The sequence below is a fragment of the Buteo buteo genome, chromosome 12 (assembly GCF_964188355.1).
Source record: "Buteo buteo chromosome 12, bButBut1.hap1.1, whole genome shotgun sequence".
NCBI lineage: Eukaryota > Metazoa > Chordata > Aves > Accipitriformes > Accipitridae > Buteo > Buteo buteo.
The window spans coordinates 32,252,676-32,268,762 of NC_134182.1; the positions used below are offsets into that span (position 1 = coordinate 32,252,676).

The window sequence follows — 16,087 nt, forward strand, 5'->3', positions numbered from 1 at the left end:
CCATCTAAAATAACAAAATTGCTACAGCTTATTACAGTATTGCAAACAGCTTGCTTTCTGTTTCCAATTAACGTCAGCATATGAGGTCCTGAGATTGAAACATTTCACAGCATCGGTAGTTTCAAGAGCTGCATTTACAAAAACCTAGTACTATTCAGTTACTGTTCAGAAGAGGGAAATGTCATTGGTTTGGACATAAGGTTTTTCTCCAAAATTTTTCTTCAAGTAGTTGTGAATGTGTTGGACTTCTTATGTTTTTAATATCTGGTTCACATGTTTGTGGTTTCTTTCATCAGTTCATAACTTTCATCAGGTACAAAATTTTCTGTCTATTAAGATGGTTTAATTCTTCTAATTTTAAGAAAAGGAAACACATGGAGTGCCATAAATTGCATATTTATTTTAGCAGACGTCTATAATGTATCTGAAGAGGTTAAACTGTAGAAGCGTAACTCTTTAGTGGAAAACAGGACAACTTTAATATCCTTGGGCCTTATTTACCAGTTCCTTGAATTAATATATACTACTGGAAAATTACTAATTTGAAGGGGGGGTGGCACACCTGGAAGATCAGCAGCTCAAAATAATTGTAACAGCTTTGGATCACATAAGAATATATGACTTTATTCAAGAACACCACCAAAATACTGACACCCTGAAGAGAATGGCATCATCTGGGTTTTTTAGGCCAGCTTGATCCACAAATCAATATTTAAAAGAATGTCTTTTCCTTCAACACTTCCAAACCATAAAATGTCTTTGTCATTATTATATTTTTCGCTGCTTTGACCTTTGTGGTGGTTTAGATAATCTGCTAGTGATAGTTGAGTTTCATGCCCAAACATCTTGCCTCAAAGCCTACACAAAAATATCTGAAAGTGCTTGGACACTTTTCTAAAAATAAATACATATTTTATCATGAAGTATAGCATGATTTAAAAAAAAAAACAAACCTCCAAAATGTGGCTTTGTCTAACAGTAAGGTCTCCTGTCGGCTGAAGCAATGAGTTTTTATTTTCATCAAACGGTTTTGATTCCCACTAACTTCAATGAGAACAAGACCAGGCCTGTTACCATCCTAGCATTGTACTCTTCTCTCTCTCTGATTTATTTCATATGCTGTTAGGCTTGTTGCTTTGTATTTCAGGCCCAGAAAATAATGCATGCTCCCTGTTAACAGTGTGAGTTCGGGCTGTCGTCTCACGGAATGAGAACTTCAGAACAGAAGTTGGATTCAAGAAGTTTTAGACATATTAGCAATCCTTTCTTCATATCCTAGTGCTTGCTGCTCTGATGAAATGAGACTTCCCAATGGTGGATTCATGGTAAATTATAATGCATCTGTAGCACTTGTGGAACCAGCTGTTTTGCATTCCTCAGATTAATCTCCTTGGTTTACCTTGAATTTAAAATGTTATCATTTCAATACTAAAAACTATTTCCTTTCTCTCTATTATGTACCAAATTCCCTTTCTTTGCTTCCTACACCATGTTTTAAATTAGCAGCAGGTTGCTTGGCTGGTGGTGATAGGAAAGATTTTAAGATAGCCTCTACAAAATTATGGTCAAAGGAGGGGGAAAAATGGAGGGAAGCTTAAATTAAGCTATTCTAGGTCACACCATAGATTAAAATAAATACAAACAGTGTGTCAGTGACACAAAGGTAAATACAGGAGGTGTCACCAACTGATTCAGAAGGACATCATTAACAAAGCATGTGGAAGGGGCTAATGGGACAATGGCTTTCTTTGCGGTGACTTAAAATAGGATCAGCTCCAGCAGAAGGAAGAACACTTTAAGAACAGTCTGTAAAGGTGCATATTAAAGCCTGGAACTTTAATAGAACAGTTGTTTATCCAGCTGGATTTCTGATATCAAAGTAACAAAAGATATACTTTGGGAGAACCTGATTATATAGTTTTTCCTTCATTGTATAGGGGTAGAAAGTCTGTATACATAATTCTAGAAAGTGCCATAGTTACGTCTGTCTTTTGGGGCTGCTTCAGAATCTGGATTTGTTTCTTCAAGGAGGCTAAAGAAAACTTGGGGGAGGAGTAGTTCCTAAGATAGAGCTTTCTTGTACTGAAAACTAATAATGCTTAAAGTCATTAGACTGACTTAAATAGTACTGTAATGTGTGAAATATAGTGGGCAAAATTACCAGAATAAGTGCTATATAAAATGTTACAGGCACCTGCACATTTGGTCTTTAGGGAGAATGATATTTGGAATAAATATTGTACATTTGCATCTAACTAAATTCAGCTTTATAGCACTATTAAGTATAGCCATAAATACCAGAACTGGTATGGGAACAACTTTTCTGTCTGTTAGAGGAAGATGTATGCCTGAGTTTGTCAAATACATTTACACCGCTCACATTTGTGAACAAACAAAACGAGCAGCTTTACCCTAAAATAGGGTCTCTTATTTCCCAAATTCTTGTTACATGTAGAAGTTGCACAGGGTCGTCTATTACTGCCACCTACTGGTAAAGTAATAAAAAGCCAACTGAAACAGAAAAAATTACCAACGTTAACTAGAAATGACCTCAAGGCAAGATTTTAAATTCATACACATACTCTCAGAAACAGAGCGCCAGCACTCCTTTTTTTGTGGTCTGCACCCTGTAAGGTATCACCTGTCACTGTGGTATTGCTGGGGTGTGATTCAACCTCACACCTCAGTTCCAAACTTCTCTGTTTAGGAAAAGACAAAAGTCACATACATGGTTTGGTTAAATAGGTCAGGTGAAAAACGCTTTGAAAGTTGTGGAAATCTTCGGGTGTACCCGCTGGAGTTGCTGTGTACTCCCTTCTTGAATTTCAGTTTCCAGTTTCACGTGTAACTCAGCTGCCTGTTCTTCGTTGCCACCGTGCCACCAGTTGTGCCACCAATTACACGTCTGCCTTTTGCTCCCTTGAGCAGGTGATGTGACCGCAAACGGCAGTAAGGACTGGCTCGAGGGCTGAGCGGGCCCCCAGCGCAGGGAGCTCCTAATAATCTCTCCTGTTTGCCTTCCTCTTTGCAGAACTGTGCAACAGTTTTCACTTGACAGACATGCACTATTCCTTCACACTCACACTTTGCTTCTGGCTGCTGGGGGTTTTATTTCAGGGTGAGGGTTTTTTTCCAATTTTTCGAGTCTAGGCCAAACACTTCCTCACAGGCCACAGCATAAGCATACAGCCAGAACAGAGCTTAGCCCACTACTTAGGCTCAGAATAGCATTTTATGGAAAATGCACTAGGCATGGCATAAGGATGTTTCAAAAGACCGCCCATTCCACAAAGCCTGTTTGTTGAGTAGCCTCTCACTGTACCGTATCCTGTTGTGCCTTTGAACTTCAGGCTGTGTACTTGAGCCCTTCATTCTTTCTATAGCATGCTCTAAAGAGGCGTGCAATTTTTTTCAGTGAAAGGAAAGAATGAGCCAAACTTTATAGGAAAGAACTATTGTGACTTTTTAAAAACCTTTCAAGTAGCAATGACTTTCAAGATCTTTATAGTGTAACCGCCTCTCTCTGGCAAGTGTGGCCCACATGACTTTTGGCTGTAAAATTATCCTTAACTTTCTTGTTGCAAAGACTGTTCACTAGTGTGGTTCTTGAAGTGTTTCTTGTCTGAGAGGTTTCCCCCTGGAGAGCACACCAGCTTTTATCCTACTCATCGGAACACAACACACAGATTTCCAATATATATATCTGCAGTGCTGATATGAATGTATTAGTCATATCCTTAAAAGATAGAGTGAAAAAACTTCAGATGCTAAGGTTCTCATTAAAAAATACCTCAACAGAAACTTTGAGAATATAAATGATGTTATAGATAATAGACTCTCCGAGGTCTATTCTTCTTTCTTAGACAGCACATGCATGTTTTGTTCTGGGAGTTTGCTTCAGACTCTGGAAAATATGAAATATCTATTCATGAGAAATTAGAAGGCTGTAAAAGTGATTATGTTTCTTTACAGTTCTGCCCATAGCAGCTAAAACAAATACTTGCAACAAGGATGTGAACACATTTAGGGATATTTAAACAGAATCTGAATAAATGCAAAAAATACATTAAAAGATCATTAAAGAAGCTAAGTTAAGCACTCATTTAAGAAATGCCAGAGTTAAATGTGCTTATGCATCTTCCATTTGCTTCTCTCATTTGTATGCACTACTATTCCAGATTGCCATTGCAGGAATTCCCACAAGGCACAGTATAGGCAATGCTCAGTTAATGAGCAGTTACTCAGTACTATTTTGGTGTCTTTATTCATTGTGTAGCCCTGGGCCTGATTTACTCACAAATTCTCCCTTCAATGTAGAACTATTCCCTGATGAGCTTCTCTGTGGTGCTCATCACGAATTGCTTCACAAAGTATCTCCACAGTATCCTGGAGGAATGCGAGGGTGGAACTATTCCCATCTTACAGGGCGAAGCCGAGGCAGAGCCTGATCAGAACGGGTGAGATTGTCAGTACCTGTCTCTTCAGCGTAGCTAACTCTTTAAACATCTCAAACAATGTTCCCATTTGCTCAAGCTCCAGTTATGAATCCTCAACTCTACAAACTGGAGTGACTTTTGCAAGTCAAACACCCAGAAACTAAGGGGAACAAGCAACGTGAAATGTTCGGTTTCATGATTTTCCTGGTATCGCACAGAGGCAATGACAAAACCCAGTTCTCCCAAGCAGCAAGGACCCTTGGCCTTGTAACACTATTCCGCGGTCCCACCTCATTCACCTTGCATCTTCTGCAACAAAGGAACCAGCCATCTGGTGCATTCTCCAGTAGAGCACGTTCATCCTAAAGCACAGTAAGCACCATGAGGGGAAAACAGCATCAAGTCGTGTAAATTTTTCTAAATGAAATGTAGCCTGAATATTATCTATCCAGTGATAGATAATAATGAAATGATAAGTAATATGTGGCCAATCTGCTTTGTAATCCCCGCAACAGCTTAACTCTTTAGCACGCATGTGATTAAAAAGCGTATTTTCTGTTGTAGGTCTCAGCAGGGCTTCCTATAAACCTTATTCTCTTCTGTACCCGCATCCTGAAGTCTTTGTGCCAGTTGTTAAAAATAGCTGTATGCTAGCTGCACATGAAATAGCTAACCCCAACAGTGGCTGTTGCCTCATTATTGGATATTTAGTGGTGTTCCACATCTCTGCAAGACATTCCCTTGTTTACTCTCTGAGATGTGCCTGCCAGGATTTAGCTGCTACCATATAGGCGGTTTTGAGTCCATTTCTATTTTTGATTTTCATGAACATGACAAAGAGTCAACTAAGACCATGAAAATTATTATTGCTGTATAGGTATGTTTGGATAACTGTGATGTCCTGCAAGCCAATTTGTATCGTAGTTATCAACTCTTGTGCAGGTTAGGCTAGGTCTGATTAAAAACAAAAATCCAACTGAACAACACCTTTCCAGAAGATGACAAAGATTTTCTAATTTTCCCCTCTCTAGAATAAGGGATGGTGACTTACTGTTTTCACTGCAACCCTCAGCCCAAAGAACTGAAGTGTGGACTTCAAGAGAGTCCATTCTTCAACTGGGAAGCACTGGGCAGCCTTAAGAAAGAAAAAAAAAAATTCACTGCAACTTATGACACCACATAGTACTCTAGGTTCAGAGCTTCTTACAGATCCCAGCTGCAGGCTATTTTATGATCAACTGCTATGAAGGGGTTGCAAGATTAAGTTCCATTGCAACCATGCCCTGAAGCATTTAACCACTGTGATGGAAAGAGTCAAATTAATGTGGTTTCTCTGAAGGCAATACTGCCTCCTTGACCTTTTTAGGTCCTTGAATCTCTTAATAAAGGAGAATGTAGAGTGGAATTGGTAGTCATACCATATCTGGATTTTTTTTCAAATGACTAGTAAGTCTCCCTTAAGACACCATTAAGGAAGTTAGCCATCGGCAAAATTTTGTTAGAGTCTTACTCCCATTCAGTGTACAAATAGTGCAGGCCTCGCGCCACACTGGCTGCACACTGCATGCTGCCCAAAGCTTTCTAATAGCTTCTTTCTTCATGCCTGTCCATCACGGTACTTAGAGCTGGCTGGTCACATACCATTGACTTTTCTTTGCTGCTGCTAATGATATGAGCTGGCAGGCCCGTCAGCAAGACAGCTTGTTTTCCAGAGATCAGTTTTCGCAGGATTTCTTTGTCTGTCCTCAGGAGACCCCAGTGACACTGATGGCATTAATAGCCCAAGCCGAGGAGTCTGGGAACTCCTGGGCATCTGCACTTCATCTGGATCGGAAAGCTGAAAAGGGAGGCAGGGAGACATCGCTTCTGTTTGGGGAAATAAACAAAATCTATTTCTTCTGAACATCCTAAGGAAGGTAAGGAAAGGATTGTTAATTCCTCAATACAGGCAGTGAATCTGTTTATGTTATGAAAAAAATAAGACACGCTCTTGGGATGAAAATTTACAACCCTTTAAACTCTAACAAAATCCTTCGTACCCTGATCTGTAATATCTTTTAATGTTTTTTTCTTTAAATAACTAAAGGCACAGTGATTTTGTGAAAGGTAATGTATCAGTATTACTGCAAGGTGTAGAGAAAGTACATCCCAAATCCCTAAAATGGAATCTCTCACCAGTCGTTCCTCTGCTTTCAGATGGAGCACACAGAGATCGATAAAACCCACAACTCCCTGGGGACAAACCCTTCTAGAACACACGCAGCTCTACCCTGCTTCTTGCTCTTCTCATCTGCTGCTAGTGTCCTAAAAAAAACCCAGTCACCCGCTCGGGGCACTAATTAGGCGAACAAACATTAAAAAACTGAATGCTACAGACTGGCTAGCTGTGGTACATAACTACAGCTCTGGTATCCATCATGTCTTCTCTGTGTCTAGACAGATGCTTATCCAGAGACATTATGCAAATTTAACAGAAGCATCTTAAGTCTGCAAGCAGCCTGGGGACTAAAATTTCTGTCCCTTCTATCTCCAGCTCTTGTGCCCAACATGTTGTGCCTGTACTATATACTTTGTGTGCCAGAGGTACCACCTGAGTCTGTAATGTTAGAAGAGTAACTCTGCTTGGAAAGTGCAGAATGAAAATGGTGTATTTTTGTATAAATGCTACCTAGAATTGGCATAACCTGAATCAAAATTTTCTGTCTTCCAGGAAAATAATTGAAAATTACCTGGAAGTTATACTCCAGATGCATTTGTCTTTTCATGGTATATATATTCATGATTCTTAAATTTCTGAAAAAAATCTCATTTTTATATGGGCCAAGGCTTTTCAAAAAGTGTGCCTAAAGCTTGGTGCCTCAAATCCATGCTTAGACACTCTAATATAATCTCACTTCCCCAAAATACTAGTCCTCATAAAAGCCCTCAAGAATGCTAACTGAAACTGCTTTGCTAATGGAAATTTCTGAAAACCAGGTTTAATGGTTGGGTCTGGTTAACTCACAATTCATACACAGGTGCACATTTTCAGTGTCATACACAACATGAGAAGTACCACTGCTTGCATCTTCTACAGACGATAAAGTTGGGAGGCTTAGGTTAAATCTTTGGCTTTAAAAATCTTGCAGAGACTGTGATAGAAAATGGAGTAGGAAAGGCCAGTCTTCTACAACTATACTGTATGTTTAACCATCTCCTACATGACAAAAATGCATATATAATCATCCTTTTGACCAGGATACCCTGTTTCTGTAATGTGGAGAAACACATTTCTCCCTGTACATTACATAGTCCTTTATCGTTGAGCGTGGTAGGTAATACCATATAGAAGGCAAGATATTAAGGAATTGGGTCCTTTGTTTTGTCTGCAAGGAAGAAATGACTCCTGGACATGTTTATAAGATCGATCCCCGTCAGTTCACCTGGCCTGGGACAAAGTTTGGGGAGTGAACCTAACGTATTGACTACAAGGAATATAGGCAAATATAGAGTAATATTAGCAGTTGGACCAATTTTTATTTCTGCAGCTGAACCTGCTGAAAGGCAAGTCAAATGTAAATAGTGATTAATAACAACAGCATTTTTTGTGCAAATGCTTTCCCTAGTACTATTATTTGCTGACAAGTACACACTCAATTGCATATTAAATGTGTAAGTATGCAAACAAATTAAAGTTGATGTATTTCCAACACATTTCCCTTTTGTTCTTTAAACCCAATATATAAAGGTTAAAGAAGTCATCAGTTTTCCTTCTAATGTCTCACTCCAGTTGATGAAAAATGAGTCTTAATGAAGCTGTTTGTAAGGGCTTTAAGCATTTTTCAAACACTTCACAGGTTGGGGATTTTAAGAACGATTTTCTCTTGAAAACTTTTCAGAAAAAATCCTTTCTTTCAATCATACTTCATACGTATCAGGTTCTATTACTAAATTATGTGTTTCTGATTGATAGAATAGCATCGGCAAGCATTCATTTAAGCCTTACTGCTACTACACATAAACTTCTGGTTTATACATTAACTTCTCAGAAGCCTCTGCTTGTTTTTCCACATCACTTTTTCAGGTAGATTCACCCTGCAGGAGTCCAAGGAAACATTTCTCTTTGTTATTGGTGTTCAGAGGGAGCAGAGACAAGTAACTTATCAAGGAGCCGATAATCTTATGCTCTCCTCCGTCCAGTCCCATTCCAACCTCTTTAGCCAGCGTGCGGCTGTGCAGGCGGTCGCCCTCTTGGCAGGTCGGTCCGTAGCTCCCCAGGTTCTCAAAGCGGTGGCTGTCGGTTAAGATGCGAAGCTGATCTTGGATTATTTACATCTCCTAACGCCCTCCTGCAGGAACAAGAACGCCACCGTCGATTCTTGGCCGTGATCCAGCCGCGGTTAAGGACACTCGGGTTGTCTAAACCCCCCCCCCTGGAATTTCAGTCAAGTAACATGTTCCTCGCTGGCACGAAACCCTCCAGGAACAGTTTGCAGTGCCGCTGCGGTTCTTTGCCAAAGGGAAGCACTCCCTCCTCTTTATTGGATTAGCAAAGGATTGTTCTGGAAGGCTACTTCGTGCCTACACGACGACTTTTGGGAAGGGGCATTCAGCGGAGAACCCTCGCGTTGCACCAATACAGACGAACCGGGGAAGGGTTTCCCCCAGCCGCTGCCCCGGCGCCTCAGCCCTCTGGGGCTGCACCGCAGCGGCAGCCGCGGGCACGGCCAGCCCGGCGGGAGGCGAGGCCTGCGGCGGGGCAGGGGTGGGGGGCCCCGAGGGCGGCCACGGGCGAAGCCCCGCGGCCCCCCAGGGGGCAGCAACCCCTAAGGATAGCGCGCTGCTGCCGCCCCCGACGCCTACGCTCCCCTGCCGCGTAGAACGTGAGGTAAAGCCGCGCGTCCTCGGCGTTTCCCCGCGGGGGAGGACGCCCGCGGGGGAGGACGCCCGCCCGGCTCTCCCGGCCGGCTCTCCCCGCCGTGCGCGGCAACGCCGGCCCCGCTCCCCTCAGCCTCCCGGGGCCGCCCCGCCCCGCCCCGCGGCATTGTGGGGGCTGTAGGCGCTCGCCGCCGCCGCCCGCGCCTCCCGCTGCCCGCCGGGGCTGAGGCGGGACTGCAGCTCCCGGCGGCCGCGGGGCAGCGGAGCCCGGCCCGGCCGAGCGGCGGAGGCGGGGAGGAGGAGCCGCGGGCGGCCGGGAGTCGGCCCGTCGCCGCTGGGAGAGGCCGGCGCGGAGGGGAAGGGGCTGGCTGCGGCGGCGGCCAATGCGAAACTGGCTGGTGCTGCTGTGCCCCTGTGCGGTCGGGGTCGCGCTGCACCTCTGGCTGCTGCTCAGCTGCCCCGGCGGCCCCGAGAGGCAGCCGGCAGGTAGGGAAGGGGCGGGCGGCGGGGGCTGCCCCCCGGGGGCACGGGCACCCCGGGCGGGCGGGGCTCCCCCGCCCCCAGGAGCCTTGGTGAGGAGAGGTCGGGGCCGCGGGGCTGGCGGGGCAGGGGGCTGAAGGGGGGTGCCTGGGGCCGCGGGCGGCTGGGGCGGTTAACGGGGCCGGGAGGCGAGGAGCCGCGGGGAAAAGGGGGTTTGGGGGGGTCTGTGGCCGTTACACGCTCGGGCCGTCCCCCTGCTGCGGCGGCTCCGGCGTGTCTGTGGCTGCGGGCGGGGGGTCTGCCTGCCGCCTGCCGGGCTCGGGGGGCTCCGGGGCTCGCTCGGGACGACGGCAGCCCGCCGGGGAAAAGCGCCCGGAGTGCCCGCCTGGGTTCATCGTGAGGTAACGGCTCGTTAGGCCGAGCCGCGGAGAGCAGCGCCGGCTCCGCCGTTTACGCCGGAGGCACCGACCGCCGTGGCCGTCCGTGGGTTGTCGAGGGTGCCTCGCAACTTTCTGTGGGGCGGCGGCCCACTCTGAACCCCTCCTGCCCCCACGGGTGCCCTCCCGCTCCCGCTGAGGTGCGTGGGGAAGAAATTCCCGCGCGTTCCACTTGGGTCGGGTCATTCCCAGTCCTAGGAATAGCTCTTTGCGCTGTGCCGTGTTTGCCTCGGCGGTCTTTAAAACCCCTGTGGTGCAAAAAGCTATTCACAGGATGGGCACAAGTGAAATCAGACCCCTGAGGGCTTGCTTACACCTTGTGCTCCTCATAAGGCAAGTTGTAGTCTTCAGGCCGCAAATCTGCAAGCCTGGCAGAAACAGGCATCTGTTGGGGCAGAAACTTTTGACAACTACCCATAGGAGCTGTCTGAGAACATTAAGAAATATTCTACAGGACATCTGAAAAAATTATAAGGAAAAAACGGTGGGTTTTTAAAATTGAATTCTGCTTAGAACTCTGTTTAGCGACCCGGTACCCTGTTCACTAACAAAGCCACGCTTTGCGACCGGTGCCTGTTCCCTGTGCAGAGTGTACACAACTGTGAGGAAATGAGAGTCTGCTGATTTCCAGTGGTAATTAATAACGCAGGTGTGAAAGGAGCAAGGTCAGCGCATTTGCATAGCCTGAAGGCCACAGAGTTGTATGGGTGTCTTTGTATTCTGGCCATTGCACCCTTGAATTATAAAAGAACGGGAGTTCTAGTTGATAGTCTGAAGTGCGTTTGAATTGTCTGGCTGGTTTTGTTCCTCATTTTTCACGGTGCTGCTTTTGTAACTTCATTGTGTTAATTTGGAGTTAGAAGTGGCAATGTGGAATCTCACGATGACCTTTCCTGCAGAAATGTGTTTTCCGCTAACAAATATTTCTAAAGAAAATCCAGAAGTTTCTCAGTTGGGAAGGGAGGGAAGAAGCTTTGCTCTTCAGAGATTCGCTGTTTCAAGTTTGTGTTTGTTACTGTGAAACTGTGCCACATTGGATAATGTTAGGATAACTAGGATTTTTAAAAAAGCTTTTTTTTTTTAATACTGAAAGAGTAAGTGTACATTTTGTTTGTGCTAGTGTTACTTAGTTGTAACCTATTGAGTAATGTATTCACACTGAGGAGAGAAAAACTGATGCCTGTTATAAAAAAAGAACTTCCATAGGAAATATTCAACACTGTACATGTGCTATCTCTTTGTAGGCCTGATCCTTGCATGATAATTTAAGGAAGAGATTGCCTCTTAGCCTTCAAAGTACTGCGAAATATACAAGCTGTAGGTATGGCTGCCTTGGCAGAGGAAAGAAGGATGAGCTAAGGGACCTCTTCTATCTCTGATGTCTTCTGTGTTATATTTTTTTATTATTCAGAGTGTTTTAGGAACATTAATGAATTCGTATACAAGAGTAAGAAATGTCCCTATATATTAAAAGGCTTCTTGAATCTGAAAGTGTTTAAGAGGATCTGGTACTGCCTGATAAAGCCAGTCTGGTTTCATTTGATTATTGAGTAATATCTTTTTTTTTTTTTCTTGTTTACTGCTCCAGCTGCTCTTTATTACCTACTACCTGGAATCACTGGTATGAATAAAAATTAAATCTGGTCATGGGACAGTATTTTACAATAGCTGTGACATAAAAATGCATTATTTGTGTATCCTTTGGTATTTCTGTGTAGTGTCTGTGTGCCTCAATAGTTGTGTAGTGCCTCAACAGCTGCAAAATTAGCTACTAGTGGAGGTCAAAGGCAGAGTGAACAGCAGTTCTATTTTTTGAGGAGTATAATTCCCCTCTCAATAGTCATCACACACACTCACGCAAATGGAAATTTGTTAAAAAGTTGATAACCTGTTATGCTGATTATTTACCTTGACGTCATTGACTCGCTAACACAAGACTGGAATAGACATCTCTGGCCATCAATTCTGCTTACTTTTTCTAATAAGCAACCCTTGAGCTCTGTCTTAAAATGGCAGCTGGGCAGCCTACGTTTATTTAGTGAAGATTTGGGGTAGCTTTTTATTTGTTTGCTTGGATTTCTAGCAGTCTTAGGAAGAGGCTGTTCCAGAAGTTTGTTGTCCTGATTATAAGTGTTTTCTTGTTTCTGGCCTAAACTTGCTTGCAAATGGTTTATGCCCTTCTGTTCTTAAGCCTTTCAGTTAAAAGGGTCTTTTTTCCTCCTTCAGGTACACCTCCATCGTGTAACCATAGAGATCAAAGGTTTTAAACATTTGTTTTCTTAAGCTGAGCAATTTAGGTATTTCTGACTTCTACTGGCAAAATAGGCTTTCCAGTTCCAGAAAGCAGTTAATTTTTGCTGTCTATAGGTCAGATGACTTTAAATGTAAACAGTGTTCCAGTCTTCACTCATTCCATTTACTTGTCGTCTTCTATTGGAAGCATCTCCTTTAATAAGACCTTCTTCTAAACTACCCCATGTGAAAGGCCTGTGGTCTGCCTGCACGCTTTGGCCCTTGGTTGTGTCTCTTCCTGTGCAGTATTCTGACTTTCTCTGTGTTCATGATGACTTTCACCTTGGTGTCACAGAAGATAGAGTACACTTCTTGTAGACAGTACTCTTTAATTGGAAAAAAATAAATAGGATCAGTTCTGAGACCAAAGACACTGGCCTTTGCTTCAGTGTCCTGACATTGGTGGCTTCCTGACTTTGCTGGCTCCCTGCCTTCTTTTTGTTCATCAGTTAATGGGACTGTAATTCGCACTTCTGAGCAAGACTTGTGCAAGAATGTGCTTTTAGGTTTAATTGAAGTCCTTGTCTAACTGGTTACAAGCAAGTGCTATCGAAAGGAAGTTCGTGGGTAGGAAGCTTTAGTTAATTTTTGTAAAAATCTTAGATAAATGCTAATTATAAAATGACCTCAGAAACTTGAGAAAGAACAGACAGACCTGCTTTTAGCACTCCAGGTGGATTCATTGCTGATCGTGTGTTTTAATTGATGGCAGAAGTCTTATTGAGTAGGAAATTACTCACTGTAGGGCTTCAGTTACAGTGCCTGATCAGAAAGCCCCACACATTCAATGTAACATGCTGCTACTTTGCTGATGCTAATGCCCTTTAATACGTTATTCCTGTTACATTTCTGGGGGTGTGTGGCAGCTAAGAATTGGCCCTTTTGGTTTTGTTAGAGTCAGTCTTTTACTAGTGAACAATTATGCAACAGATTAAAAACCACCATTTTCTAGAAACTGCTTGTATGCCATCTGTTGTCCTGTGGTTCAGCACGTACTTCTTCAAGCACTGGCCTAATGGAACCATATACAGGGTTGGTCAGGCTGGAGTTTAGTGATCCGCCTTGCAGAATTAGGGCTGTCCCCCTCATGATCTAGCCTGTGTACATAACAGGTGAGACAGAAGGAGGAAGAGCTTAACCTGCTTTTCAGTGCTGAAATAACGTAATGCAGAAACAATCTCTGAGGTTTTGAGTGATGCTGTGCTGTGTAGGGAGAAAGTCTGCCAAAATGTGATACTTTCTTAAGAAAAGATGTTGTCTGAAATCTGTTAAGCCTGTCTGTCAGAAAGTAGTATGCTTGGTCACAAAGTTATTTCATCTTTCGTAGGCATGTAAAGACTAATAGGCTGGTGGCCTTGGAAATCGAAACCTTCCATCAACAGGTCATGTTTTGCATTGGCAGTAGCTGTGCAGTTCTGCCAGTTGTTCCCCAGCCTTCATCTGCGAGATCTTACTATAACGTACTTTTCCAGGGATGGGCCATCCCCAACAAAAACAATCCCCTCACCTTTGATGGGCATGAAATAATTGACAAAGAATCCACAACAAAGCTGACGGTATTTTCCAACTGAATTGGGATTTTTTTTAAGAGTTTGCAGTTATTCCGTGGATGTTGCAAACTACTAACGAGCAGCACTGGAGCTGCATTTTTGTGTTTTGGTGCTGGAGCAGGGGGCAAAGAGTACCAGTTCTGCCAGAGTTGGAGAGCAAGACTTGTGGCTGAAGGAAGCTCTTCACCAGTTGTCTTCCAAATTGCCCATTGAGGGAGCATGTAACCTTCCCTGGGAGCAGGTTTTTTGTTCCATGGCATCAGGGATTGGTAACTAGTTTTCAAAGGATAAAGGTGCTGTGCTTCCTCCTGCCCTCCTTCACCCCGCCACCCCACCCCCCAAAAAAAAAGAAAAAAGAAAAAAAGGCCGGGGGGAACAGTTTCAGTGTTGCAAAAAGCATTTGCTTTATTCCTTTTGTGTCTACGCTTCTGATGCTTTGGCCATTGTTCCCAGATTTGTCTAGAAGTGTGCGAGTGCTGTATCAGTAAAGGTGTTTAGAGCACCATCATCTCACCAGTATTACTACTGTCACTTTGCAACTCAGGACCCTGCTGTCCTATTTCTTTAAGGGAATGCTGTTGATGTTAAAAAAAAAAAAAAAAAAAAGAGAGATAACTGCCTACAGAGGTTTTCCTCTTTGAATCTGTAAAGCTTGTTTAAAAGCTTGTCTAAAGGCTTGTCTGTCTCAAGGAGTACCGTGCTCCCGCAGAAACCAGGGGTGCACATCTTGGCGATTTTTAGCTCTGGTATAAAGTAGGTATTGCAGGGGGGTCACGTAGCTCTGCTTGCAGAGAAACGTGTAATGCAGATGAGCTATAGCAGATTACTTTAAGTGAAGAAGATTAGAGAGGGGGAAAGCTCTTTGCTTTGTCCTTTTTCTGAGTGTGTCAGCATTCTCTGAATACAAACCTTTATATTCAGTTAATTCCTTCCTTCGTGTTTGTTTGGATCTTTCACAAAGTAGTACAGAAGAAAAAGGCATTAAAAAACAGGAATGTGGTTGCAGTCGCAAGAATAGGCAGAAATAACAACCTGGAATGTGTGGGGGTTTTTTTGGTTTTTTTTTTTGGAGGGGTGTTGTTCCTTTTTAGTCTTATCAAGTAGATTAGTTGAGAATATTCTAAATAACTTCTGCCTGGCCTACTTAGTTCCATTCGCTGATTTTTTTTATTTTTTTTTTAAGAAAAAGTAGCTGCATGGGTTGCAGAAGATAGAAAGCCCAGCCTTCTGTGGAGCTTGCTCATGCTAGCAGTCTCCAGTGGAGTTTCTCTGGTGCCTGATAATGCAGGTAACCCTATGCTGCTGCGTTTCTCAGTGCAGGCACTAACAACGAGTCTTTTCTCTGTCCAGTCCAGTTCCATGAAACATGGGAACTTAATCACTTTAGGGACTGCACGCTATGTCAAACTTGACTGAAAATGACTGCCAAATTTAGTAGTTGGTAGGGGACTCATCAGTAGAGATATGTGCAGCAAGATCATATTTACCTTGTTTGTTGACAAAATCAAGCTAAATGATCTCTCAATCTTTTCAGCTCCTTATAATGACAGTAAATATAATTAACAGCTTAACTTGACATTTTACTTGAGAATCAGTCTCATAGGAAGAAGAGATGCATGTTAATCTCTGTAGTTTGGGATTTTGAAAAACTTCAAGAGCTGTTGACTGCTGCTGATGTGGTTAAAATCTGACTAGGCCAGCAGACTGCCTGTCAGCAGTGACCTCTTTCCATGGCCAGCTTAGCAGGAGACACACTTCTGCATCTTTAGCCTTGTCTTCTAAGGGCACAGCTTTGTGTTCTCTATATGCACTTGTTTACCTTTCCCTGCAGCTCTTCCTAACTTTGATCTGTTGGTAGTTCTCAGTTAAGCTTGACAGACAGGTGGAGGTCCCAAAGACCATCGTTTTCACCAAGTTTCATGACAACTAGTGACGAAGAATCCTGTGAAAGCTTACCACAGCTCATACTGAGGTGAAAAACTGTACTAATAGAAAAACATGTATGGTCAGACATCAGACAATTGTGTGGTAGCCT

At 43.5% G+C, this 16,087-nt stretch overlaps 1 protein-coding gene across 8 annotated transcripts in view; it reads left to right on the forward strand.

Moving 5' to 3' along the window:
* Window positions 1-9,511: 9,511 nt before the first annotated feature.
* B3GALNT2 (beta-1,3-N-acetylgalactosaminyltransferase 2) overlaps window positions 9,512-16,087 on the forward strand; it is a 31,284-nt gene continuing 24,708 nt past the window's right edge. For 2 of the 8 annotated variants that reach the window (XM_075043238.1, XM_075043242.1), the window contains exon 1: window positions 9,540-9,779. In XM_075043238.1, the coding sequence (XP_074899339.1) occupies window positions 9,677-9,779 (103 nt within the window). In that variant the 5' untranslated portion in view covers window positions 9,540-9,676. Of the gene's footprint in view, window positions 9,780-14,709; window positions 15,341-16,087 lie in introns of those variants that run through there. The other 6 variants (XM_075043246.1, XM_075043245.1, XM_075043241.1 and 3 more) reach the window with 6 other exon arrangements.